The 27,507-nt window shown below is 48.9% G+C and overlaps 2 protein-coding genes across 4 annotated transcripts; one reads left to right on the forward strand and one right to left on the reverse strand.

Moving 5' to 3' along the window:
• Positions 1 to 2,408: 2,408 nt before the first annotated feature.
• On the reverse strand, positions 2,409 to 6,699 carry LOC119181278 (gamma-interferon-inducible lysosomal thiol reductase). The gene is made up of 2 exons (XM_037432482.2): positions 6,572 to 6,699; positions 2,409 to 3,651 (listed from the first exon to the last, which is right to left on the reverse strand). The coding sequence occupies exons 1-2, from the start codon at positions 6,676 to 6,678 to the stop codon at positions 2,748 to 2,750; spliced, it is 1,011 nt and encodes a 336-aa protein (XP_037288379.2). The 5' UTR covers positions 6,679 to 6,699; the 3' UTR covers positions 2,409 to 2,747.
• Positions 6,700 to 13,721: 7,022 nt separating this feature from the next.
• On the forward strand, positions 13,722 to 27,493 carry LOC119181766 (gamma-interferon-inducible lysosomal thiol reductase). 3 transcript variants are annotated; one of them, XM_075875352.1, is made up of 4 exons: positions 13,722 to 15,619; positions 16,930 to 17,206; positions 19,959 to 20,078; positions 27,356 to 27,493. In XM_075875352.1, exons 1-4 carry the CDS (start codon positions 15,312 to 15,314, stop codon positions 27,467 to 27,469), a joined length of 819 nt encoding a protein of 272 aa, XP_075731467.1. In that variant the 5' UTR covers positions 13,722 to 15,311; the 3' UTR covers positions 27,470 to 27,493. The 3 variants fall into 3 exon arrangements, with proteins under 3 accessions (XP_075731467.1, XP_037288904.2, XP_075731466.1); XM_037433007.2 differs by lacking the exon at positions 27,356 to 27,493 and adding an exon at positions 23,160 to 23,708; XM_075875351.1 differs by lacking the exon at positions 27,356 to 27,493 and adding an exon at positions 20,135 to 23,151.
• Positions 27,494 to 27,507: the final 14 nt, after the last annotated feature.

Below are 27,507 nucleotides of genomic sequence, written 5' to 3' on the forward strand. Positions count from 1 at the left end.
CCCATCTTGACAATAGTGTCGCCGTAGTAATTGCCGTCATTTTGTCAGCCATACTACAAGCCCACAACACATGTTGAAGTGTTTATGGTTCTTCCCGGCACAATTAGCACGTGTCTTCTTCATGTTTGTGCGGATATCTGTTTTATGCGGGCTGGGTTAGGAAAGGTGTTCGTCTGAAGCTCTCTGCAGGTGACGGCCTGTTTTCTGTTTAGCTCAAAACTCGACGGTTGGAATATCCTTCTGGCTTTAAGATATATGAGTATGTCATTTCATTAAAAAGAACCTAATAAATGATCTTGACGACGCCAGCGCTGCATGCGGCGCCGAGCAGCTGGCCAGAAGCGCACGCAGGGGTGACACCGTGATGATCTAGTGTTTTGTATTGCTGCTCCCAGATGGCGCGACAAACTGCAGGCACCCGCAGAATCGGCCACGGGCGTGTTCGAGTTTTGAAACGCACTTCCGCAATTGACACATTTGAAAAACCCTGGCATTTAAGAAGTGTTAACTTTCCACCTGTATACCCGCAAAGCCGGTGATGAGACGCATGCAGGCCGGCGCTTTGGCGAAACACGTCATCGTTTCATGTTCATTTATGCATCCATTGTGAAACATGTTTCAGACCACCAAAGAGAGGGATGGGGAGTGACTTGTCCTCCCTCTCACCCCCTCCCCCCGTTCTCTCACTGGTAGCAGAGACTCTGTTTGTAGTCAGCAAGATAGGCACAAATGCACGCACAAACACGTGTTAAACAGCCGCATGCACCCAGTTTATGTTTGCGTGACGATGCAAACAGCAACATGCATGGAAACCCGCAACACCAGAATCTGGTATGAAGCGCTTCTTCTCGCGAGGATGGTAGCACTGGACAATGCTACACAAATAAACTTCAGCGGATTGCGCTTAACTACGATTGGCGATAACCCGACGAGACGGTCGTATCATAGAAGTACATCTGTAATGTTTATGAAGTTGGATAGCCAGTACTGCGACCACTATTGACGTTTCACGAACACTAGAGTCTATTGAAAAAGTAGCTCTGAGACCTACCATGGTTCTGCGGAGCCGCGCCGTTGCTTTAAACTGCTGAAGAATACACTATCTATCTATCTATCTATCTATCTATCTATCTATCTATCTATCTATCTATCTATCTATCTATCTATCTATCTATCTATCTATCTATCTATCTATCTATCTATCTATCTCTGTCTCTCTCTCTCTCTCTCTCTCTCTCTCTCTCTCTCTCTCTCTCTATATATATATATATATATATATATATATATATATATATATATATATATATATATATATATATATCATAAAGTGGAAATGCATGTAATATTCCGTGGCAGAGGCGTAGAATCGCGCTAGCTGACAATGCGCGGGAGTTTCGCAACGATTCGGTGTTCTGAAATCCCACTCAATAGGCGCTATGCGATATTTAATGATGGTCATCAGCAGAAGAATCAACAATTTTAGCAGCTGCGTACGCTCGCGTGCTGCTTTACGGGCTAACATATCTTGCTGGGTTCTAATGTCATGGTCAGTCGTAAAGCTGGTGGTAGAACATAGCTCTTACTATTTCCACCGTATGGTTAATATTTCCACCTTATGGTTACTTTCGCAATAAAGATGTGTTAGTGTTACCTCCTTTTAAGAAGATTCAACTAACGTTTCTTTGCAATGGTCATGCATCCAAAATGTTCTCCTGAAGAGTATCCTTATGCACACGTCTTTGATGTTACCTAATATCTACCCGTTGTCATGGTACCCCCCAACTCGTATGAGCATGGAACATCGCATATTAGCAGGTGTTATCAGCAGGGTCGTATCAGCAGGGTCGTATCAGCTGGCGTTGCAGCGCCCAAATTAATATATCGTGGCGAAAATAACGCGGAGAATATCATATACAGCGGCATAACACAATAACGCATGCATATATATAGTCTGCATTTTGCTTTGTTTCGTATTTCCTTCACTCTGTAGCCTAAGAAGCAATGCTTGTAGTCACTCACGTCGATGAAGTAGTATTTAGATCGTAACTCATAATTGGCAGAGCGCGAAACCGGCTCCTAGTCGACACTCGGGAGGTTATTCTGTGACGAACCGCCTTCGGGCCCTGCGCGCGGCGGTCGAAGCTTGGCGCACGAGGACCATGGACCACGGACCACGGACCACGTGTCTTTCGTGTCCTTGTCTCTGTGTCGTCGTTTTGTTCTCGCGCTATAACTATCGTCATGCCATACCAACTAGCCCAAGCTGCCACACGGCAAAGAGAAACCCGCATTCGTATCGCAACAATTCAGTCGATGAATCACGCACATGTACTCTACTTTGCGTTCTCCGCGTGTTTCGTTCTCGACGTCGTTACTAAACCATAAACATATCAGGAGCTATACTGATATTTCATCCTGTATCTCGATCCACATCATTCCCTTGTGCCATTCTTCCCCGAACTCTTACAAACACTACGACATGGTGCAGCCTCCGTTTCCCAAAACTTTATGGTGCCAGATTTCCTCCCAGAGCCTCTAGACCAAGGGATCTACACTATGCATATAGGTCTATTCAGGGTTCTGACCATATTACTGCGTAAGTTTCAATATTCTTTATCAGCGTGCTTTTTTTCGCAACCTATCCGCCAGCGTGTCATCTAAGCCCCTTTATAAGCTCCAGAAAGACAAAACACGCAATGGATGACAGAAAAAGCACACAGAACTTGTTCGCGCGTCTCTTTCCCCGTTCACGCCCACTGCGCGTCGGTGCCTTTCGCCGTCGCCCCTTTCAGAGCAGCATCCGTGGCGTTCAACCCTTGCATGTCGAGCAGTCCCGCAGAAGGCGCGCCCTTGACCTCCGACCGCTGCCTCGACACGCAAGCTGGCGGCACGGGCTCGGCGAACATGAAACATACAACGCCCAAAAAGTCCGAGACTGCCCTTCGCTGGACCTCCTCGCCGTGCCGCCCATTGACGACGACGAACGGGACGTACGGAACCGCTGGCCGGTGGGACGCTGTCTTGCGGCCCATCATCAGCAGGAGTCGGTGTCCAGTTCGCGTCGTCATGCAGTGCTCGAGCGCCGACCAGCTGATGCCGACTCGCGACGAGCACGACTTGGCCACCCTGTGCGGATTCTCCGAGGACTCCATGCAGACGACGAACGCGAGCAGCTGGTAGGTGTCCCTGTAGAGCGACACGGCGCACGCCTGGATCATGTTGGCGACGCACTCGTTGCGGCCGTGCTGGCACGAGATCTCGGTCCTCCTCCGCCCGTCGGCGTCCACGAACTCTCTCTTCAGCGCCATGCCGTAGGGCACGAGGTCGACGTCGAGCCGGTCGCTGAGCTTCAGGTAAACTGGCCACAGCTGTGACGTGATGAACTGGCGGCTGTACGGGCAGTGGGTCTCGTAGAATAGTTTGACCTCGACGCGATTCGACGGTTGGCCACGGCCGTCGTCGAAGTCAGTGGAGGCGACCGCGGTCAGCTGACACAGAAAGCAGAAGACGATAACCGGTACGAACCACCGAAACGTCATGTTGCCTTTTCGCCGTCGTCTTCGTTCTTTTCTCGGAGCCACATGCCTGCACGCGCTGGATCCACAGGGTTGTTTCATGGGCAGCATAACGGTGCAGGTTGAGTTCCGCAGGCTGAAAAATAGGGGTGTTAGTGTCAACATATGTATCCACTGAACTAGAAATAACCCCATATAGCGTCTGCAAAATTAGGCTCGCGAATGCTTCTGCGGAGAACTAGCGTCTTTTCGGCACACTGCTTTCATTCCCCACGGAAGCTCCCCAACCAAAAACACACCACTGAGCCTAGGCCAGCTCTTTAACCTCGTGAAATGGCCTAGCAGGTCCCGAGGAACCACGTCGATGCTCAAAGCATTTTAAATTACGAACGCTTTTTTTGACAGCTGTACTGTTTGTTTGTTTGGTCGGTCGGCCGATCGGTGAATCGGTCTGTCGGTCGTTTGTTCGCTTGCTTGTTTGTTCGCTTGTTTGTCAACTCAAAGGCTCTGGCACATACCCACTGTGGAGAATTGGCCAAGAACGCTTGTTGTAGCCTATGTATGATAACTACACAATGATTGCCATCCTATTACTAAAATGTACAAAGGAAGATGAAAAATAATTTACAAATTATCTTTTCAAAATAAATACGTTATTCTCTTTCCCTCTCTCTCGCACGCGCGCTCTCTACGCGTGAACTTCGATTTATTGTTATTGCGAGATGTGGCAGGTGACCAATTTGTAGGTTTTCGGGTTAGGGTCCCATCGACAGAAAGGGTGTTTTTCCGTCGACCCTACTTCATTTGAACTGACGTCATAATTACTTCAGTACAGCTGAAAAGAACAAATCATAATCTATCTATCTATCTATCTATCTATCTATCTATCTATCTATCTATCTATCTATCTATCTATCTATCTATCTATCTATCTATCTGTCTGTCTGTCTGTCTGTCTGTCTGTCTGTCTGTCTGTCTGTCTGTCTGTCTGTCTATCTGTCTATCTATCTATCTATCTATCTATCTATCTATCTATCTATCTATCTATCTATCTATCTATCTATCTATCTATCTATCTATCTATCTATCTATCTGTCTATCTGTCTGTCTGTCTGTCTGTCTGTCTGTCTGTCTGTCTATCTGTCTATCTATCTATCTATCTATCTATCTATCTATCTATCTATCTATCTATCTATCTATCTATCTATCTATCTATCTATCTATCTATCTATCTATCTGTCTGTCTGTCTGTCTGTCTGTCTGTCTGTCTGTCTGTCTGTCTGTCTGTCTGTCTATCTGTCTATCTGTCTATCTGTCTATCTATCTATCGTTCAGTCTTCAATGGGTGGTTTCGTTGATTTTCGGAGGAGACGGCCCGAATCCCTTCACTGTGTTCGATGATAAAAAATATGCATACTGACCTCAGTATCTTCGACACCGCTTGCGGAAAATGCCGATACGCTCGCACCGATTCCCGCTGTGCGTTGTCATTTCAGCAGTTGCTTGCAGCCAGGGCTGAACACTATCGCGATACTAGAGTATCGTGATAGTATTTCAGAGGTACTTTTCAATATCTGTATTGCTGTATCGAGATACTTGTCAAAAATTTATTGGTATATCAGTAGTGAAATACTTTCACGATGTATCGCCCGTATCGCGATACTACCTCGGACACCGGGTATCTCGTTACTTTTTTTTTTTTGTGACTGTGGCAGACCACGGCAAGATATGCATTCAACATTTCTACATTTCTATAGTGAGAACGAAACTGACTCCTAACTTCTTGAAAACGTGCTAGCCCCTTCGCTACCTCATCCCATTGTGCAACTTCAGGCAGAACTGGAATGTGTTTGAATCACCGCCTGCTTGAGCTTGCTAACAGTGTTATACCATCATTTTGAATTCCAGCAGTAAAATTTCATTGTGAGGAGCATTGTATACTGAACAATGGGCGCCAAACAACAGCGTCGTTTTTAAAATGTGCAGTGCTTTTTTTTTTCTCGCGCTTTTTTTCTCTCTTTTTTTTTTTTTGCGGCGCCCATTTGAAGAACCTCAGATTATCACGGGAGCCACAAACAGCCCAAAGAATTTGGTGTGTGGTGCCGTTCGCCATCAACAATACTTCTTTCTCCAAAGCATTTCTTGAAGCCGCCAGCGTGGCCACACGTCGATTGGAAGGAGGTCCTTTTGCGTTTTCTTTCGCAGTCTTTATTTTGTTCGTTCTTCTTTTTGCTTTTTTTTTCTAGGTTTCTAGGACAAACCGAACCTTGAACTGAAAATAAGCGCTCGTCTTCATTGTTTATGTGTTCCACTCCTGCTTCGCACTAGGCCACTTTAGCAAAACTGGAAACCAACTAGCCCGAACCACTAGTCTACTAAGTAGAAGGTATTTGAAGTAAGCGCCGCCATTACAACGGCAACAAGGAATTCATGAGCCTTGCTTTCTTTCTTTAATCAGAGACGCATGCTGACCGCTGTGTTCGTGCAGTGTTGGCCGCGTTACAAGTAACCGCGTTAGTATAGTAGTACATTGCTTTTTTTAGGTAACTCAGGGGACTCGCTCGCTGGATTCCGTGCCGAACGGTTGTGCCCTCGCGATCTCCGACCACAGCGCAGCTCCGGCCGACTGGGTTGGTCCTACACCACCTCCTGCCGCCGGTCCCCTACGACGACTTCAGCGCAGCTCTGGCCGACTGGATTAGCCCTACGCCATTTCCTGTCGCCGACAAGAGCTCTCGCAAGTGGTGCCCCGTCCTCGGACTCGTGCGACCGTGTTTCCATCTTTCCTATCCCTCCTATCTCTCTTATGTCGTTGCTCGCTGTCCTAGCGCATCTCTCTATCTCTCTCTATATATATACCTTCAATTCTATCTTTTTAATCCCTCCTCACCTCCACCATCCCTTGTGAGCTACTGTTGAGGTGTCGCACGCTGATGCAGACAGTTACGGGGCTCACTTTTCTCTTCCTTTTCCTCTTACAGCCACGATCTTGGGTAACTCAGTGACATACTCGTAACTCATTACAATTTAGGAACTGTAGCGGGTAACGTACTTACATTGAGGTGGCGGTCCCTCTCCGGCGGCGCCCGCTTCGCATTTGGGTCATTGCTTGCTGACGCACTACGCATACTGCACTACAGTATCGGTGCGAATTGTATTGCATTACAAAGCTTACGCATTCCACTTACAGCTAGCATTGTCGCCTAGTCTGAAGCGGTGTTGCATGGCAATGGAAACAGTGCAACCGAAAGCCATTGTTTTTGCTGTACAAGCCATTGTTGTACTGGCCGTGCGGCGAAACCGTTCAACATAACCAAATGAAATTTGCTGAGCCTCTTAATCAAGCATTGTGCAAGCTTTCTGTGATGAGATATAACCAGTAATGCAAATAATAAGTGCTGCAAGCTCCAATGAAAATGGACAAAACAATGTAAGTTTATGAGTGAATAACATTTTTTGCTTTGTGTAGAACAACATTATTGAAGGGATTTTTAGGCTACAATGTACTTAATGTCAGCGCGAAGTTGTTTGTTGTTCTGATTAATAGTTCATGAATTATTATTACTTGGATGCGGCAATTGACGGCACCACATGTTCAGGCATTACCGACGACGTGACAAAACTAAGCTTAAATTTTTAAATTATCAATCTTCAAGCAGCAAGTCTTTCTCTGGGTTTAATGAAGAAAAAATTGTCTTGAGGTAATTAGAAAAATTGTAGGACAACAGTGAATTCACCTCATTTTTCTGCTTACCAGGTTCGTACAAATTTACTTTTATTTTTACTTTATAGGCTAATGCACAACAGATATTGCATGTCTTGCAATTACTAGTGCTCACTAACTTTACAAAGCCGTGCTTGAAACAACAGATTTTCAAAAAAAATAATAAATCTCGCAATTATTTTTTGTTGGTGACGCCGGCTGTGAAAAAAAAAAAAACACGAAGTTGTCTCCCGTCAGTTCTGAGGTTTGTCAAAGGTGACGCCGCTAAACATGACTGCCGTCGAAACACTTATGGGTTATTTCTCCAGTCTCTAAAGTTCAGTGTTTAGCCCAGTGGCTAAATTTAGTCGCTACGTCTTGAGTGCACAATGTAACCCCCCGGAGGGCTGCGAAAAAAAAAGGAAAAGAAAGAGAGGGATCGACAGAAACAACGAAGGGAAGAAAGCGTGTCGCATTTCTGACGAGGACGTTTCCAGGACCAGCGTGGTTGCTCGCCTGTGTAGCCAGGGGACCGCAGAAGCGTTTTGGAAGTACACAACGAAAGTTGACTTTTCCTTGAGACTTGTTGGACATTACTCGGTATAGTCTGCTTTCCCTTCGCGGGGAGGTGACGAGTGTTTGGCAGTTTGTGTTCGACTATTTCACGTGACACCGGTTGAACAAAAGTATAACAGGGCTGGTGACTTCTTGACGCGTGCCATGTTTTTCGCGAGGTCAGAAGGCCAAACAGCTTCTCTAAACTCTGCACAGGGTGGCGGCAAGGGCGAACCGAGGGGCACCTGGCATTGCTTCCAAATCACCCCGAAAAATACTAAGCTCACGAGATTTTTTTTTTTTTGCTGGTGCGTGGTGGATAACTTAAGAGGCTATGGACCCCCAATTTTGATTCTGGCGATCTCCATGGAGGCGCTGTTTAGACTTGAAAGAGGCCCATTGACAAGTTTGTGAAAAACAATTTTGCTCGCATATGCGCAGTAGCGATCTTGTAAGCCGTGAGTTAGCGAGCCGCCATATTTACACCCAACTTTGTCGACCGCTCTTGACGTGAATGCCGCGTTCCATCGTAACCAATGGAAGGCAGCGCGAGCTGGCATACGGATTTTATGGAGGAACGCCGCTTGCTAGACGCGAGCCGGACGCGCTCGCATCGGCTCCTGCTTTTTTAAATGTTTTTGACCGCAAATTTGCCGATCGACCTCGGTTTTTCGACTCATCTGATCCAGTTTCTTTCAAGGATCGAGTGGATACCCGACTTTTGCGGGTAGGTCAAGCTTTCGAACTTTTATTTGGGTGTTTCACCCTGTGCCACGTTGGCGCTCAGCTCGGCCTGCCGAGCGAGACGCTTCGAGGATGCCGCTCGAGGAGATGGTCTTCGGCGAAGAAATCTCCAGGCAGGAGGATGAAGCCTCCGGATGGATTGTTGCCCACTCTCGGAAGAAGCAGCGTCAGGATTTTACGCCCGGCGACAGCCCTGGCCCCAGTGCCGGTCATCGTGCCGCCCGTCCAGCGCACCCGAAGGGGCCGATAAACAAGCTCATCGCCGCGTCGCGCCTGCCGCGATTGCCTAAAGATCACTACCGGGTTGTCGTACGTCCCAAGGGAGGCATGGATGTGCGCAAGGTCAGTGGAATCAAGGTTACCCAAGCTTTGGTGATGGCTGCTTGTCTCGGCCCGCCGCAGGCTGAGGAAGATATTGTTTGTGCCAATGAAATGCAGAACATTTTTGTGATCAGCACGCCACACGCTAGGAACGCAGAAGCCTACGCTAAAGTGAAGCAAATTCGAGTGGGAGAAACGCTCCATGAAGTCTCTACTTACGTGACGCCACCCGGGGATATGTGCAGAGGAGTTGTTCGCGGTATCGACCCTGAGCTCTCTGATGACCGGCTTGGTGAGCTCTTCGTGCACGCAAGAAATCCGAAGGTTCTTGGAGTACGGCGCATCAAGAAAACGCCCACGGTGATCGTCCTGTTTGACGGTATGAAAGTTCCAAACTACGTCATGTGTGGGACGAACCTGATCCGGTGCACGCTCTACCGACGACAAATCGACGCCTGTCGAACCTGCGGAAAGCTGGGACATCGCTCGGACGTTTGTCCCACTCCTACAGTCATCACCTGCCCGGACTGTGGGGTCTCATCGCCCCCTGAGAATCATACGTGCCAGCCGAAGTGCTCCATCTGTGGAGGAGCGCATCCGACGGCGGATCGGGCCTGCCAAAGCAGGTACCAGGTTCCCTACATCGTTCGGCGTAGAAGGCGACGACGGAGAAAAGCAAACAAGCAGCGCGCGGAGTTCGTGCCACAGCAAGCTCCCGGGCTTGGGTTCAACCAGGGGAGTGGCCTTGATAACCCTGGGCGGGGTGCGGGTCACCGCTCTCGCTCGAGGGATAGGTCTGCCTCCTGTGCCCGGATTCAGCAGGAACCTACCTGGGCTGAACGAGTGGGCCCAAAACGTGAGTCTCGCACTATCGTGCAGCGCCAGTTGCCAGAGCAAGCTACGGCTAGAATACAGCAGCTAGAGCGTGAGAATGCAACTCTGAGGAATGAGCTTCAGGAGATTAAAGCATTAGTTGAGGAGCTTAGGCAGCGCGAACGCACGCCGGAAGGGGCGGTGAAAGTGCAGCAGGCCGAGGCACAACCTATAGGCGGTAAGCGAAAAGCCGCTGACCCTCCGGTAGATATCGAGAAGGAGTTCAGTGACTTTAAACAGGAAATTATGGGGGTGGTCCATGAAATTAAGGAGGCCATCGCTGGTGTCAGCTCTGTCATCCAGTCCCTTTCTGCAAGGGTGGTGGTGGTGGAGCAAAACCTAAGTAGCAATCATGGCGAAGCTAAATAAAACATTTGTCATTTGGCAATGGAATTGCGCGAGCTTCCACAGGAAGAAGGCAGTCTTGCAGCAGTTCGTCAGCTCACAGGAGAATAAGCCAGCCGTAATACTCCTCCAGGAGACCCTTAAAGGAGAGGTGGCCCTCCGGGGTTATCGCTCCGTGGCCTGCTGGGGGGAAGGAAAACGCGGGGTCGCCACCCTCATATCCAAAGAGTTCTCCTTTGAGGTTCGCGATGTACGTCCAGACCTAAAGGTGGAACACATACTCATTGAGTTAATCCCAAACTCTCGGCTTAAGGAGCACCCATTCATTATCAACGTTTATAGCTCACCATCTGATACTCGGGAGACTTTTAATGCGCTTCTCTGCAAAGCCTCCAAAATCGCGGGCTCGGCTCCGTTGACAGTTGCTGGCGACTTCAATGCGCAACATCAGACATTGGGCTATATCAATAATACGGCTAAGGGGCGGGCGCTTCTGCAGCATACTACCAATCTTAATATGTTACTAGTTACTGATCACAACTTTCCCACACGTCTCGGCAATTCTGTAGCAAGGGACACCACGCCGGACCTGGCTTTTGTCAGGAACGTCGAGTGCCCTTTCTGGCAGAACTTGCATGAGAACTTGGGGAGCGACCATTTCATCGCGTCTATCTCCCTCGATGTTAAAGCACCGCCGCCGCGGGTTTTCAAAATTGTTGATTGGGATGCCTTTCGGGAACTCAGACAAAGCGATGAAAAAGAGTACGATGACCTTGGCCAGCTACTTGAGTGTCTTAAGGCAGATGTTAAAGCTGCCACTAAGGTGGTGGAGACGGATCTTAAAACGGAACGCATGGACAGCCGCCTAGCGAGGCTCCTTGAAGCCAAAAACTCCTTACTTAACAGATGGCGTACGCAGCGACTCAACAGGCGGCTCAGAAAGAAAATTGCTCTGCTCAAACAGGAGATTGAATCGTACAGCCAAACCCTGGCCAGACAACAATGGGATGAGGTCTGTAACGCTGTCGATGGGCAGATGCGGTCAGGGGCGAAATGGAACATTCTCAAGCACCTCCTGGGAGATAAGCAAACTAAAGCTAATCAGAAACACACTGTTGATCGGCTCATTCACAAGGAGAGGTCTGCTGGGCTCTCCAATGATCAAATCTTACAACAGCTGGCGGATAGGTACCTCCCCCTGGGGGCTACCACGGATGCAGACTACCCGGATTTCTCTGGTCTGGAGGATGCGGAGCTGGACTCCCCCTTCAACACGGCAGAGATCAGGGCGGTCCTTTTTGATCTCAATGGAAAATCGGCTCCCGGGCCGGATGGTATCACTAACAGGCTACTTAAAAATCTGGACGATAGATCCATTGAGCTACTAACTGACGAGGTCAACCGGGTTTGGGAGTCGGGGCAGGTGCCGAAGGAGTGGCGAACGGCCTCTGTCGTCCTCATTCCCAAGCCTGGTAAGCCTCTCGGGCTCGGCACGCTCCGACCAATCTCGCTCACGTCTTGCGTGGGTAAGGTCGCGGAACATGCAATCCTTAACCGAATCTCCCATCACATTGAACAAAACGAGCTCTTCCCTTTCAATCTCATTGGCTTTCATCCCGCGCTCTCTACGCAGGACGTTATGAAAATGATTAAACATCAAATTCTCGACATAGACACCAGAGATGTCCGAGGGATTCTTTCACTCGATCTGGAGAAAGCTTTCGATAATATCCCACATCCTCACATACTGGATTCGATCTCTGAGTTGGGATTGGGGGCCCGCTTTTACGGGTTCGTCCGCTCTTTTCTCAGGGATCGCGTTGCCACCATTCGGCTCGGGGACCTCTGCTCCAAGGAATTTCACCTTGGACCTAGGGGAACCCCTCAAGGATCGGTCATTTCGCCGCTAATTTTTAATATCGCGATGAGGAAACTCTCGCTCGAACTCTCTCGTATCGACCGCATCGGACATGCGCTGTATGCGGACGATATTACTATATGGTGCACTGGGGGTAGGGACGGAGACGTTGAGGAGTCCCTCCAGCAGGCCCTCAGGTGCACGGAGGAGTTTTTGGATAGCACGGGGCTGCACTTGTCGACCGCCAAGTCGGAGCTCCTCCTGTACACACAGCCGGAGAAACGCAAGTTCACCACTATTCCATTTCCGCCGGAAGAGATCAGGATCGAAATTCACACACGGTCAGGGCAGGCCATCCCCCGTGTCGATAAAATTCGGATATTAGGCATGTTCCTGGAGGAGCACGGAAGTAACTCTCATACTCTGACTCGTATTGCGGCAAAGGCGGAGAGCATGGTCAAGCTTATACTTCGGGTGTCTAACAGGCGTGGAGGGCTTTGTGAGGCCAACCTCATGAGGCTTTTCCATGCCTTTCTTATGAGTCACATTAATTACATTGCCGCAGCGCATAGGTGGGAAAGGAAAGAACAAGGGAAACTGGATGCGATTATTCGAAAGTGCATTAAGAGGGTCTTGGGCCTTCCAAACAACACAAATGAGGAAAAGCTCAAGGCTCTTGGTATGCATAATACATTTAGTGAGATTGCAGAAGCGCAACAAACAGCACAAGCTGCACGACTGTCCTCTTCCAAAGCTGGGAGACGCATCCTGGAGTTTCTGGGCTGCGAACCAACTATGGTAGCAGACAAAAAGATACAGCTTCCACCCAAATTGAGGGAGCAGATTACGGTCTCACAAATTCCTAGAAATGTTCACCCTCTCTACAATGTCGGCCGCCGGGCCGCTAGGGCTAGGTCGCTCCTCAGTTCCGCCGCTGCCACCCCTGAACGTGTGGCGTTCGTTGACGCAGCACAGTATCCCGGCACATCCAATTTCGTGGCTGTGGTCACTGACCTTCGCGGTAAAATCCTCACAGCAGCATCTCTTCGAGATACCACGCCGGCTAGGGCAGAGCAGGCTGCTATAGCAATGGCCGTAGCGATTCCCTTGCGCACGCGCATTTTCACTGATTCTCGAGCTGCTGCACGAGCGTTCATGACCGGGTCAGTCTGTGAGCAGGCGGCCCATCTTCTTACCAAAAGACCACATTGCACGGAAATCGACGGCCACATCACCTGGTTTCCTGCCCACATGGGCAAGGATGTCCACCCTGTTATCCCCAATGCCAATGAGCTTGCCCATGCCCGAGCACGCGAACTGTCCCACCGTGACGGGCAATCGGCATCTAATTTTGGGGATGGCATCCGGCAGCTTGATTCGCTCCTCACCTTTAACGAAATTTGCAAAAATTATCAATTGGCCAGGCGTAGCTTTCCGCTCCCGCACCCGCAACTCTCTAGGGCCCAGTCAGTCACTTTAAGAATGCTGCAAACGGGTACTTACCCGTCGCCTTTAGTGTACAGCAAGTTTATCGACAGAAAAAGCCGCAATGCCCTCATTGCGAAGAGAGACGTTGCACGTTACCCCACATGCTCTGGCAATGCGCGGCGCTGCGCGATGGCGAGCCTCTCAGCACAGAAGCTGCCTGGAGGACGGCAATTACCAGCTCGGACCGAGAGGTCCAAATCCGGGCTGTCCAGAGGGCCCGCAATTTGGCGGAGGGGCTCGCTCTTCCTGTCCCCACGTGGGTGCGGCCCGCAGCCGACCCTCCCCCTTGAGGGGAATCGGCTCCTCAGGACAATTTGTAAATAAAGTTCATTGACTGACTGACTGACGGATTTTATCTTTTATCGGTCCAAAAAGGGGTTCCGCCAGAGCCCGGAAAGCCCCACCCACGAAATTTTTTTCGCCGTGCGTACATAGTGCAAAATGACCGTTTGCCTGCCCGGTGGGTGCCTATTGCCCCCCGATTAAAAATTACGCGCACAACCACGCCCCGACTCCGGGAAATCTACTGTCAGGGATGCCCCCCCCCCCCCCCTTTTTTTTTCTCCTCTGTACAATTAAGGAATCCTGAAGCTTTCCTTTCCTCTATTTTTGCTTGCGTCGATCAGGTTTAATGATTTCTTCCATGGCGAGCTTCTTTTATAGACGTGAGGAAACGATCGGTCCCTTCTTTTTATGCTGTCGCCAGTTAACGACATCGAGGAGACTAATAATAGTGGCTCATTACTTTTCGAAAGCTGGGCCTGGAGTCATCGGAACCAACTATTCCTTCTTTTGGGGCCACTTTTTGTACACATGCAGCTACGGGGATGTTTCGTTCATCAGTCATCTTCGTAACTAAGCGATTGATTGATTTGTGGGGTTTAACGTCCCAAAACCACCATTTGATTATGAGAGACGCCGTAGTGGAGGGCTCCGGGAATTTTGACCACCTGGGGTTTTTTAACGTGCACCCAATATCTCGATAAGTTCTCTGGGAATAAATATTTCATTACTGGTGATCGGTACTTTCAATCGGTGTTTTATATAACTGTAGCATCTAGGAATGATACACCACAGAGAAATATGGAAGAATTCAACCACTACTCGAGTATTCCCGTGCATTGGGTATGAGCCGTGCTCGAAAATCAACTCACAAGCCACACCGACAACGATAAAGGAGTAACTCTAAACGAGTATCGACACCTCTTGTTCCCTTGGCGTAGGTGTTTCTGTTCAACACGAGAAGAGGAAGTTATTTTAAAAATATATATGCTGTGACGTTCCGAAATTAAAACTGTATATGCACAGAGCTCGTCTGGCTCTTTCTCGTCTTTGTTCGTGTTATAAATTGGACGAAACAATCGAACAGTATTTTTAACATGCGACTGGTTCGATTTTTTTTAGGAGAAACATTCTGAAATCGGCGTTCAATCCCATTAGAGTGAACTTTTTTAACTTTTAAATATTCCTAGCTTGGGATCCTCTTCATTAGGTCATTGTCACCTGGTTCTCTGTCGTGGGGTAGAAAATTTATTTAATAAATGAGGGAGCTTTTAATCACAAATATGTAAATTTGCATCATTAAGTTGTTCTATTTTATATTTCATTAGTAATGCAATTTCTGTATGATCACTTTTCCTTATAAATATTTCTGTCTTGGCCAATTCCCCAGAGAGTCTTTTGTAAGCCTATATATTGTAAATCATCGTCATCATCACCGACAACGACATTCACGCATGGGTCGCCCAGCAGCGCTGGCAGCTGCGAGTACAGGACGACGCGCTCGGCGGACCTCGTCGCGATCCGTCCTGTGTTAACCGTCATCTCGGAGGTCTTCGCGGTGAGCGGCGACCGCTCCACCGAGGAGCACCCCGATGACAGAGTTGGTGGTGGTGGCGTGGCTGTCGTCATGGCTCCACGTTTGCGCGATAAAGGCGGCGTCGTCCGGACGTCGCGGCTTCTGCTGTGGCTAGCGGCGCTGTCCGCGGTCGCCTGCTGCGGGCGCGCCATGCAAGGCTTCGTGCGCCGGCGTCGCGTCGACTTCTCGCAAATTCCCAAGACGGCGCGCATCCAGCTGTACTACGAGTCGCTCTGCCCGTACAGCGTCGCCTTCATCACCGAGCAGCTGTGGCCGACGTACGTGCGCGTCGGCTACCTCATGGACGTCCAGCTGGTGCCGTTCGGCAACGCCTTCAAGGAGCAGCAGCAAGAAAAGCCGTACGTGAACCAGCCAGACGGGCCAACTTGACAGATCTTGCCCTTATTTAGGCGAAAGCCCCAGATGCTCTCGGCAAACGCGAAATCTGTCGGCGTGCCGTGGCGTCGGGGACGAGTGAGGCGAAGCGTTGTGACGTCTCAGATTGCCGCAACGTTGGCGTCATTATGATGTCACAGTTGCGTCACGTAACGTAACTTTACATATGATTGATTGATATGTGAGGTTTAACGCCCAGAAACCACCATATGATTATGAGAGACGCCGTAGTGGAGGGCTCCGGAAATTTCGACCACCTGGGGTTCTCTAACGTGCACCCAAATCTGATCACACAGGCCTACAACATTTCCGCCTCCATCGGAAATGCAGCCGCCGCTACATGATGACGTCATCGCATGGTACGGTAGCTTGGTGAAAGGTACCCCGATTAGAGGTAATGCAAAACCAGGTGAAGTGTCTCCTCCGATCTTGTTAGGCACCTCTCCTGAGAGTTTTCGTTATTGAATTGAATGTAGCGTTCTAGAAAGAAGGCCTTCTGCGAGTAATGGATCTAATGCCACGTTAGGTGCCCCATCATGCGAAAATAGACCGTCGACACAGTAACGAGTGATAACGAGTTATCAAGAATCACGTGATGACGTCCTCATATGAAGTAGTCACGACCTGCTCCTCGAAAAAAAATCCTTGTTTTTCGAGGGGCTCGATACCGCACCGCATCATCTTGTACGAATAACAGAACGAACTTTCAGTAGGATGTGCGTACGTTCCGTCTGTGCACACGACCGTTTCCTGATTCGAACGTGGGCTAGTTGCACTGGCGTAGCCATGGGGTGGCACACTAAACCCTTGTCCCCCCCCCCCTCCCCGCACGAATATTTTCCCCCATAGCACATAGAGCACAAAATGACACTCGGTTACATCTGCCAACGCGGCCGGCCCCCACTTCAGATCAAAGAGGTGCTCTCCCCCTAAAAAACATTCTGTCTACGCCCTTGGCAAGTTGGTACTGCATATCTTCCATTTAAAGCCAAGAAAGATGTCAGTGCAAAAGAATGTAGCGAGCGCTGTGCTCTCGTATTTCTTAGAGGTAAATTTTACTTCGGAAACTTAGTTCGTTACATGGGAGTCGGTAGGGGGGTGCATAAGGGGCACTTGCCCCCCTCAAGCCTCACCAGCACTTGCTCTCACCCAATCTATACCAGTGCTCTCCCCCTCTCCCATCCGCAATGCAACACCCATTCGCACCCCCGAAAAGGAAATCGAGCCGACGACCATGATTGTAAAAAAGCTTGCCGTGAACGCGTCTTCCCAGCAACTCCTCTCGCGCGGAACGCTTCGCCGTGGGCCGCCGCCAGGAGCCCGACTACAAGTACAGCTGCCAGCACGGGCCCGACGAGTGCTTCGGCAACGTGGTGCAGTCTTGCGCGGCGCACATCTTCAACGACACCATCCTGTCGCTGGCGTTCGTCACGTGCATGTCGCTGGCCGAGCGCCCTCACGAGGCGGGAAGGGAGTGCGCCCGAGGCATCGCGCGCAACTGGAACGCCATCCAGCGGTGTGCCAACGGCGGCAAGGGACGCGTGCTGCAGGTATAGACCCATTCCATGTTTGTAAACACAGGTAGGCCGATGTCGAGATTATGGGTAAAATTATAGCGACGTCCGCACGTAACTTCCGCCACAAGTTTCTTGTTAATTTATTTGATAGAGGTCATGCATTTGTTTGTGTTTGCCACCACTCGAATGAGGACTGTTTGTATTTCTGTTCTTTTGTTCACACTTCTGGCGGTTCCTGTTTGATTATGGTGCCCGTGTAAGAAAACACGTGATGTTATAATTTTCTCAGTGCTGTGCTTGCGGTGTGTTTCTGCTTTGCTGCCAGGGTGGCACGACCTAGTCAGGCTTTTACTTGGCCTTTAGTCGTGTCCCCCAAGGCAATCTTGTTCAATTTTGCCTTGAATAAAAGCAAACCAAACCAAACCAAACAAGCACTGAGGGCTGCGATGTGCGCCAACAAAACGACGTTGTGAGACGCCATAAGCGTTGTGAAAGCCATAAGCGCTGAGAACTGCGATGTGCGCCAACAAACAAAACTAAGTTGCGAGACGCGACTCACATCCAACCGCGGTGCAGTTCGTCGGCATACCATTTTTTTTCCTCGTTGCTTCACTGATAACACCACACGCACCATTGAAAAGCGAGCAGAAACTGCGGCAGGCAGAGCGTCTTTTGCCTACCAGAACAGCGCCACTACATTTTCGTGACGTAAGTCCGATGGAATTTGTATTTGTATATATATATATATATATATATATATATATATATATATATATATATATATATATATATATATATATATATATATATATATATATATATATGTATGTATATGTCTTATATGATGGTTCAACAGGGCCTTGTCAGTATAGGCGCGTGCGCAGGTGGTTGATGAAGGGGCAGCCCCTCCCCCTGCCGCCTCGGGGGTGGGAGGGGCAAGTCTGTTCCATACGTTCACTCAGTCACTTTAAACAATGATGACCCATCATTCTTCAAAGTGCAACTTCTACCACAACAGCGTTTTATGCCGGGGTCCACCGTGGCTTAGCTGACGCATTTCTGTCACAGATATGACGTAATGAAATGTATACTCAGAAACTGCAAAAAAAAACAAAAAACAGCGGAATATTTTGCCACAGGGCGTCGAACCAGAGACCTCATAGTTAGAAGCGCGCAACGCAAGCCGCTAAATTATGGAGCACACGTTGAGAAGCTTGCTAACGGCGATCCATTTATATACACCATATACCATTGGCACGGCCGCTGGATCAAAGCGCTTTGATCCAGCGGCCGTGCCATTGGCAATCCCCAGTGCTCCTCAACCTCACCGCGTTTTCGTCATCAGTAATTCGATGGCGCATCAGGCTCGCGTTGAGTAAAGTCCCTTAATATAGAGAAAGTATACCGACACTCTCCTCTATGTCCTCTCCAAAGTGTCCAACCCTCCTCTCCCAAGTGTCCAGACCATCATCTGTATCCTCTCCCGAACGGCCACCATACGGGCGCCGGCCCTATAACTCGGATCGCGCTACTGTCATATCAAGAATGTTGTGTCACAGTGATAACACGCGCGATGCTCGTGGCGGCCCGAAAGGCGAGAGAGGAGGGTGCGTGGTGCGGCGGTTCGGTTAAAAGGATTGCGGTACTTTCCTAAAGATATCCAGGGGCTTTAGCATTGTGCGCCTCTCGCGTTTTCTTGAGCGCGCGCCTCCACGGGGCGTGGTCTCTCCTGCGCCCGCGCTTATCAGATCAGAGTCGGGATTCGGCAAAGCACGAAGGTCACTTCGCTCGCTGCCGCGGCCGCGTTTGCGAAAGAAGCACGCTGCTCACGTACGACGAAGTAAGAATTGTGACATTTGTTCGAGCCCATCCCGTGTATATTTGTGCGTTCGTCTCGTGCGTATTTCTTTCTGTTTGAGCAGCGTGCTTTAAGTGTAGAGCTGAGACAGTTGTTTGGCCGTGTTTGTACTGTGTATGCTCGTTTCGTGCGTGCCTCCTGCATGAGTTGCGCACTGTAAGTTTCGAGCTGCCTGCCTTTATTCGCATGAAATTGCGATTTGTTGTTGTAGCATTCATTTCTTCGCCCTTGTGGCGAAACAATGCAAAATAAACGCTCAGCTACGTCGGTGAAGACCCCCCCCCCCCCCCCAAAAAAAACTGCTTTCGCCCTTACTGTTCGTCATCACCATGAGCATCCAAAGTTCTGCCGTTCTATTCATGCAGTGGTTCAACCAGTTAAATGCAAATTCTTGCAACATTTTTGACCAATCAAAAAACAATGTGGCTGATGATTGTCTTCCAATGCTTATATTACGCTTAATGCTGCCCTCTGTGTCTTCAGCCTCACACTAATCAAATATTTCTTCGTTACAGCTGGTATATCGCGGCGGTTCTCGAGTTTTTTTAGTGTCGTTGCAAAAACATAATTACAACCAATACGCAGTTTGACCACCCAAGGTTAGTATTTATAGTTCACTATATCAGAGTTACTTATAATCATAGATTCAACTGTGCCAACAGGTCATGACATCCAACAAGGCCACTATTGTCTTATCTAAAGCATCTCACAATAACGTATGAATTTCAAAGACGCGTGGTATCGCGTCAGTAGCATGCAGGGGACAGGCTGTGTGATTCAGTGGGCGATCTGTTGTAATAAATCTTGTAAATTGCGACAGTACATTCCGGACTCCTCGCAAGTCGTATCGGACGATGACTCTTTGCAACCGGGTGTCTGCTGAAGACTAATTAACTAACATGACGGACAACTATACGATATCCGCAGGATGAGATGGGCGAGCGCACATGGAATCTGGATCCTCCGCACCACTACGTACCCTGGATAGTCATCAATGGCGTGCACAACGACGAACAGCAAGCCATGGCGCAGACAGACCTCTTACAGGTTAGTGATTCCTCTTCCAAAAGTTTTCAGCGCCACTTACCAGATATATTACGCAGTATTACAGACCAAGCAGGAAAATGTATCCTCCAGCACACTCGATCGTCATTGAACGAAGGACAGGCGGTGGCGTGGCGCCTACTCCAGACCCACACGTTCCGAAGAGTCCGGTAACAATGAACCGCTGCGTGCCGGAACTTCATTCGGACAAGTGTAGATCTTGCAATAGCAGGGCGGACTTGAGCCACGTTTTATGGCCATGCCCGCAGCACCCCCATGAGAGGCTAATTTCCTTGACGGGAGTGGATGGAATGCCGTGCTCCTAAGCTCTTAATCGCAATTACAAGCCCGCTTAATACGGCAGGCCGAAGATGCCGCTATGGCCCATGGGATCATGGCTGTCGTCTATAGGGTGGGTCCCCCCCCCCCCCGTCCCTACTTCGTACCAGAAAGGGGAGGATGATATTTCTGCTAATTAAATTAAGTTTGTTCGTCATCATCATTCGAGACATATATATACATGCGACAAGATGAGATCGCTTGTGCAAGATATATATTCGCGGGGTTGTGACGTTTCGAAGGCAGTTTGTCGGCGTTTTCGAGTCATAACTCTTTATTTTAGGCGAACCCGTGCCCCAAAACCCGAAACGTCACCCTACAAGCAATACACACTGTAGACTGATGTCGGTGAACAGAACTTCGGGGTCAAGCGCGTCGGCTTTGACACGCGTATCATAGAAGATTAAAGCGTTATCACTGTAGCGGCCGCGTAAGTTTCAGGACTGCAGAATGTTCACGTTGAGCACGTAATCTCATTGGACGGTTCTAATATCATCTATAGGTAGTTCCCGGTCATTCAGGCGCGCTTTGCTAAATGCAGCAGTTACAGTGTAATGGTAGAAAGGAGTGGGTGTAACAATACATACGTTTGTGTAGATGCGGTCACGTGTGTAAGGGGTTTAAGGGTTCCGAACCACTTGTGATCACGTGTGTAAGGTAGACGTGTGTTGGTGCCGTAAACAACGAACGGTCGGAAATATTTGCTTGTGCCTGTCATGTCTTTTTGGTGTGTGTGTACGTTTTGGCGCTGACCCTTTTAAATGTGGAACACCGGCAAGCCCGCTTCTACACCTTGCTTTGGTGAGTCCGAGTTGTATTCCTGTAGCGCTTGCAATGTGTGTCGCGCTGAACGCCAATCTGAGCAACCATTCCGGCCTCCGAGATCTCCGATACTGGGCAGCCCAAGGAGGCTTTAAAAATATTGCTGTAGTGGAAGCTCTCGCGATGCTTTGCCAGCAATAGCAAAGCCAGCTTTTACCTTTCAAAGATTTCGGAAACATGGTATTTTCTGGTGTTGCCCTTTTAGAGATCAAGTGGCTCTGATCTGTTAGTCTAAAGGCTACGTTAATTATAAATTAAGAGGTAGTTGTTTCCTATGAAAACACATAGAGACGAGTAACGGTGACTTAATCTTCAATTAAATTTGCCTTGAATTCAAGGCTTACTAAAGACGCACTTTGAGCACTATCTCACTCGAAAATGTTATCAAGTTAAACACGTTGGAACAGCGAGAAAAACGCTCATTTTCATTCGCCAAACGCCTGCAGCTCATTATACCCCTATTAAGGCGGCAGGCGCAGACGCCATTTTACGGTGGGTACGGCTGGACACTGTACCATTTTTTTTAACCTGCTTAAGTCAACTTGCCATCTAAATGATCCTCGAGTATTTGTACCGCGCTCAACGAAATTGCGTATCAGATAGTGAGATGCTCGTGTTGAATTCAAACCACCGTAATATCAAAGAAAAGAAAACTTTTACATGGCTTAGACCGATGTACGCGAAGAAGAGCGTCAGCTAATGTTTCAAGCGCGTGACATATCAGCTAACCTTCTTCCTCCAAAAAGGTGTGTGAAAACTTACGCTAAGCTTTCATTAACTTCATTTTGTAGGACGGGTGGCAATATACTTAGACCAAGAAGTATTAGTATGTATACTGCCACTAGTAAACAACTACTACTGTATAGCTGTAGCAGCAACAGTAGCAAACTTTTTTTTTTGTCGTTCTGATTGAAGCCAGTCGCCCTTGCGAGATGAGCTTTTTTTACTGTACGGTGCTCCTTAAGCCTTGGCTGCTGGGCGAGCCGGGTTCACCGACTGTCGTTGTGGTCGCCCAGGGTAAAGTTGAGTACCATCGAGACTGGGTATACGGTTGAGAATGGGGAGAACTGCTGGATTATATGGATCCCTCCACAAGTATAAAGTACGATGCAAACGTGTTCTAAAGTGCTCCTTGGGGATGATGAACCATTTTTCTAAGTAATATAGAGTGCTCTTAAGGGATACTGAATCATTTTTCTGAGATATAGTAGAATGACTTCATCGATTGCCGCCAAATCCCAGCAAACTTGTCAAAAAACAAGTGGGGTTACAGGGAATATAGAGGGAGGGAAGTTACGTCAGGGCGTCATGGCCTTGAGCGCGCGTGACGGAATATACAATCGCTTTCTTCAGTTGTGATTCCTGTGCGCGAGCATGGCTCACTGTGTGATGTTGGCAGACTGTGGAGAGCGGCATGGACTCATGGCGGCACCCCTTGTCAAGACGTGCATATGATCCAAACGGTGCTCTTCATTCATGTCAGCTGTTAGCCAATAGCGTGGTTGTTCTAAACCGGCTCTGGAAGACTATGACACATGTAAGAAAACATTCAGAACACCACGGGCGTTGACTGCCAACTGTTCATTTTTTTTGAAAGCAAGGAACAGATATTTCAAGCAGGAAATTTGACAGGTGACCCATCTTTGCACACGCGAAATTCAACAATTGGTCACGTGTCGGGGTTCCTGTTTGAAATATCTCTCCTTCCAGAAAGGCAGTCTGCGCTCGGTGTTCTAAATGCTTTCTTACTTGTGCCGTCGACTTCTCGCGCAGTTTAAGAAAGCTTTTCTGCAACGAACCAACTAGCCTACCGGCGACGTTTTACTGAAGTAGGCCTAGATGTGTTGTTCGACGTCAAACAGCAGTCGTCGGCAGCTCAAAACAAGCGTTAATGCGCCCCGCCACACAACTTCGACGCCGCAGGTCGTGTGCGACGCGACACCCGACGGTCGCAAACCACCGCCCTGCTTCGCCGACATGGAGGAACGTCGCTCCCTTCAGAAGCTGTCCGCGTCCGTCGAGGAGCAGGTCGAGGACGCACCCAACGGGTCCCTACGGATAAGGAGACTGTCCGCCGCCGGGCACAGCCTCAAGGAAGTCCAAGATTGACGATTGGGGGCCCGCCTCCTCGTCCGGTCAAATTCGCCGCGCTGACTGGTGCATCCGGCGTCTGACGTACACGTGCAACACTCGTATCGCCCGCCGTGAATGCTTCGTCTTCGGGACGGCTCGCGATTTGTCTTTGAGTTGGGACCTGTTCTAGAGTTCACGTGACCCTTTTATAAACACCTAACTTTTTTGGGGGGATGGGGGGGAGTGCATATGTATACAGTATGATCACGCATATCAAATGACCGGTTGATGTTTCCGATATTCCAGTGTTCCCGTCAGCGCGTATCGTTTTGGTCAGGTCATTTCATGTTAAGGCCTGTGCACGTGCTATTCGCACAGCTGCCATGCACGTGGCGGGACACCTGCCGCACGCAAGCGGAGAGCGGAAGAGCGTATCGAAAGAGCGGAGGGCAAGAGCGGTGACGCTCTTGCCCTCCGCTTGCGAGTGGCAGGTGTCCCGTCATGTGTGATTCGGCTTTGCGGATAGCGCGTGTACAGACCCTTAGCTGGGCTGAGGCTCGGCGGTCTGGCTGCAATTAAGAACTTAATGAGATGAAAGAACGTAAATGTCGAGAAATCCGTTCTATAACGTGGCGCGCTGTGCCTGAGCGAAATGTGCGCAACAGTAAACGTGCGCGATGGTTCTGTTCGCGGTATGATAAAACAATAATGATAACAATGTATATTTGACCAGGAACATCACACTTCCCAATCATCGGCATGTTCGCCCTGCTATGAAGTTGTCCAGCTTTGATTCTGCTAATGCCGTTGTTGAGGAGCATCCGCCGAAAAGCAACGGTGAAGTTTGTTTGAAGCGTATTCGTTCAATTTTATTCCCTTTTTGTTTGTGCTTCTTGCTTGCGCCAATACTGTTATCTGTAGTCATTCAATCGAGATAACTGGCTGTGTGATCCTTGTCACTGCCTCGTGCGTATAGATATTGATAGCTTACACATATAACATCAAGCTTCATAACGTATTGTGTCTCCAACATCGCGGCTCTGATGGCGTAAAGGCAGCATGAATACTACTTGGCGATAAACAAGCTTTCATATGATAACAATGCTACCATGTGTTATGAGGTTCTGTACATGAATAACAAAAAAAAACATGTAGCATGTGCTGTGATGATAACATTAACACAACGCCATGAACCTTGCGCCCTACTGCATGCTGTCCTCAAAACATGCCTGTGTGAGTTACGTCAGTGCAACCACATCTGTGTTAGAAGCCGCTGACCACTGCTGGTAATAGTAAAGTCATCGCGACAGGGAGGATAGGCTGAAATGTCCGCCTTGCCAGCCAGTGCAGGGTGGTAAAAAAGGTAAAGGTCTAGGAGAATAAGAGTGAACGACAGAAGAGGGTTACTTGGATGGCCGGGGCAAGGGACCATCCATGTAACCGGTATGTTCCTATGTCGCTGCCGTTGCTGCTGAATCGTCATGTTATTCATTCGAAACCACCCGAAAGGCTTCCGAAAAAGCTGTGTCCTGAACGCAGTCTAGTTATGCGCTGTCTTAAAAAAAAAAAAACTAAGAAGGGGTATAGAGAAGGGCATAAGTAGAAGAATCTACGCGCAATTTTCAACTGATTTCGCGCGTTGTTCAAATACCTACCGGTTATAAAGGCACACGTTACAGCCATAAAAGCACAGAACACTCGGCTACACGTCATCCACCCTTCCCGTTTTCATCACGAGATTCACTTCTGCAGAAGATATGGTCGGCAAGCTCATTCGCTTCAACAGAAGATAGATGTATGGACGACATGCCCTCTTTTGTTAATGAATGCTTTTAACCGCCACCAGTCACCGGAGGTGAAAGTTGGCGACGCCAGGTTCACCACGTTACGCTCGCACGAAAACCGTGTAATCTGCACTACAGTTGGATGGGGGGCGGGGGGGATTCTTAAATGAAAAGTGAACCCCACAACTGTCTGCAGCAAAGTGCGACACCTCAGCAGTATAGTTCACAAGGGAATCGATAAGGAGCGATTAAAAGAGATAGAGAGAGATGTAAAGATTGAGAGAAAAGTATAATATTAATTGGGAGACGGTTAGAAAAGTCCGCAAACGAGGCCCGATCGTTGAGCGGTCTTCGATGAGAGGACATCGCGGACGGGGCAACCATCAGCCACGATATCCAACGAGCGTCTGCAACACTCGCGCCGCACCACGTCGTGCTTTGACGCGTGTGCACTTGCACAACTTATCGCAAATTTGAAAGACCTAAGCAGTTGCGTTCAGTGTTCGTATTAGGCCTGCAGTAACATAATCGTCGGTGAACTTCTATTGCGACAGCAATTAAACAGGCCCTCTCGGCTTGATTTTGCCACCAGCTTCATCGTCACTCACCGTGTATGAATACGTATCTCTATATATTAGGATCTTTTTTCGAAATGGGCACGATTCAAAACCGGTACTAGCTCAATTAGGCTGTTTGGCTCATACATACTTTTATCTTTCCTCTAAAACAGTAATAATAAATTACTCATTATTGTCACTAAATTATTAGTAGCCAGAGGCACATAGAGCGGGTATGTGCCAGCCCCGCCACAGTGGTCTAGTGGCTAAGGTACTCGGCTGCTCACCCGCAGGTCGTGGGATCAAATCCCGGCTGTGGCGGCTGCATTTCCGATGGAGGCGGAAATGTTGTAGGCCCGTGTACTCTGATTTGGGTGCACGTTAATGAACCCCAGGTGGTCAAAATTTCCGGAGCCCTCCACTACGGCGTCTCTCATAATCAAATAGTGGTTTTGGGACGTTAAACCCCACAAATCAATCGGCGGGTATGTGCCACAGGGAATACGAGATGGAGGTACTTGGGGTGTTCACTAGATGGACGCACGGACGGACGCGTGGACGTACGGATGGACGGATGCACGGACAGAGAAACGGACGGAAGCAAGAACGAACGGATGGACGGAGGCATGGACGGACTGACGGATGCTTCGCCTCACTCATCGTCATTCACTCTGTCGATATGCTGTGATTTTTTAAGGAAAATTTAGAGTATGTATGTACAAATAGAGCCTTATGTGAGCTAGTTCCGGTTTTGGATTAGACCCATTTCAAAAAAAAAAAGCTCCTCATATGAAAACTGAAGGAAGAGGAATAATTGAGAAAAAGACTCCGGTGCGCGGACCTTTGAAGTGTGAGTGCGAGGCGTTAACCACTGAGCCACGAAGGAGCGCCTCCTTCAACGTTCAAACGGTAAGCTATTTATAATTACCACGTAACCGCGTGTGACGGGCATCTCGAGAGGAATTATCGTGTTTTTAGCATCACCAGCAAGATGACAGAATGAGCGCGCGTCGCCACATCATCGTGACGTGGTGGCGCGCGCTCTCATCTCCCACGCGTACTTTGCCCCGCGGAGAGGGAGCAGGGCGGACGCTTACGCGCGTGCTTATCTCGCGGTGGGAACAATCGTACGTCTTGGGTGGCCTTCACTCTAAAAAAATATCGAGTAAAAAGGGTGTCTTTTTGTCCCACAACAATAATCGTCATCAGGCTTGCGTGCGCTTCCTTTCTTAAAAACTCGGTGCTGGCCACATTCCTATCGAGAATGCAATGTAACCCTGATAATGGGCATGTTGATCGTGACCGGAATGTACCGGGCGCGGAGCGATAGCGCAAGGATGGAACGCAATATATATTACTATTATTGTTGCGGGACAAAAAGACACCCTTTTTACTCGCTCTCTCTTTAGTGTTGGGCTTCCACCAGAATGATTCTCTTGTAGTTACCGGATGCACAGAGGTCACTGCAATCGTTGCAGTCTTCATTTGCGAAAAGGGCGCGCTTTTCAGACACAGCGAAGTAACAACTGAGACGCTTATTCACGTTCATCTATGCTTCTGAGTACGTTTCGTGCGTCATTTGAGCGTGAGAAACGCGGGGACGTTTTGATCTTGTCATTCTGCGCGTGACCTTCCAATTTGTTGCTATCGCGTTCATTGCTTCTCCTTTGGGGCAAAGCTGTGACTTTTTTTTTTTTTTGCTCAGGTTGTTGGTTGCACGTCGGTTGAACGGCTCTCAGCCAAACCGCCAAACGCGCCGACGAGGACTCGGGTAGAAGGGTTCCAGCTGTGTGTCATCTTTCTTCCTGTATCGTCGTAGAGCTGTAAATCATCTTCGTGTTGCGGGCATGATCCAGT

This window comes from Rhipicephalus microplus, chromosome 10 (genome assembly GCF_043290135.1).
Source record: "Rhipicephalus microplus isolate Deutch F79 chromosome 10, USDA_Rmic, whole genome shotgun sequence".
Classification (NCBI taxonomy): domain Eukaryota; kingdom Metazoa; phylum Arthropoda; class Arachnida; order Ixodida; family Ixodidae; genus Rhipicephalus; species Rhipicephalus microplus.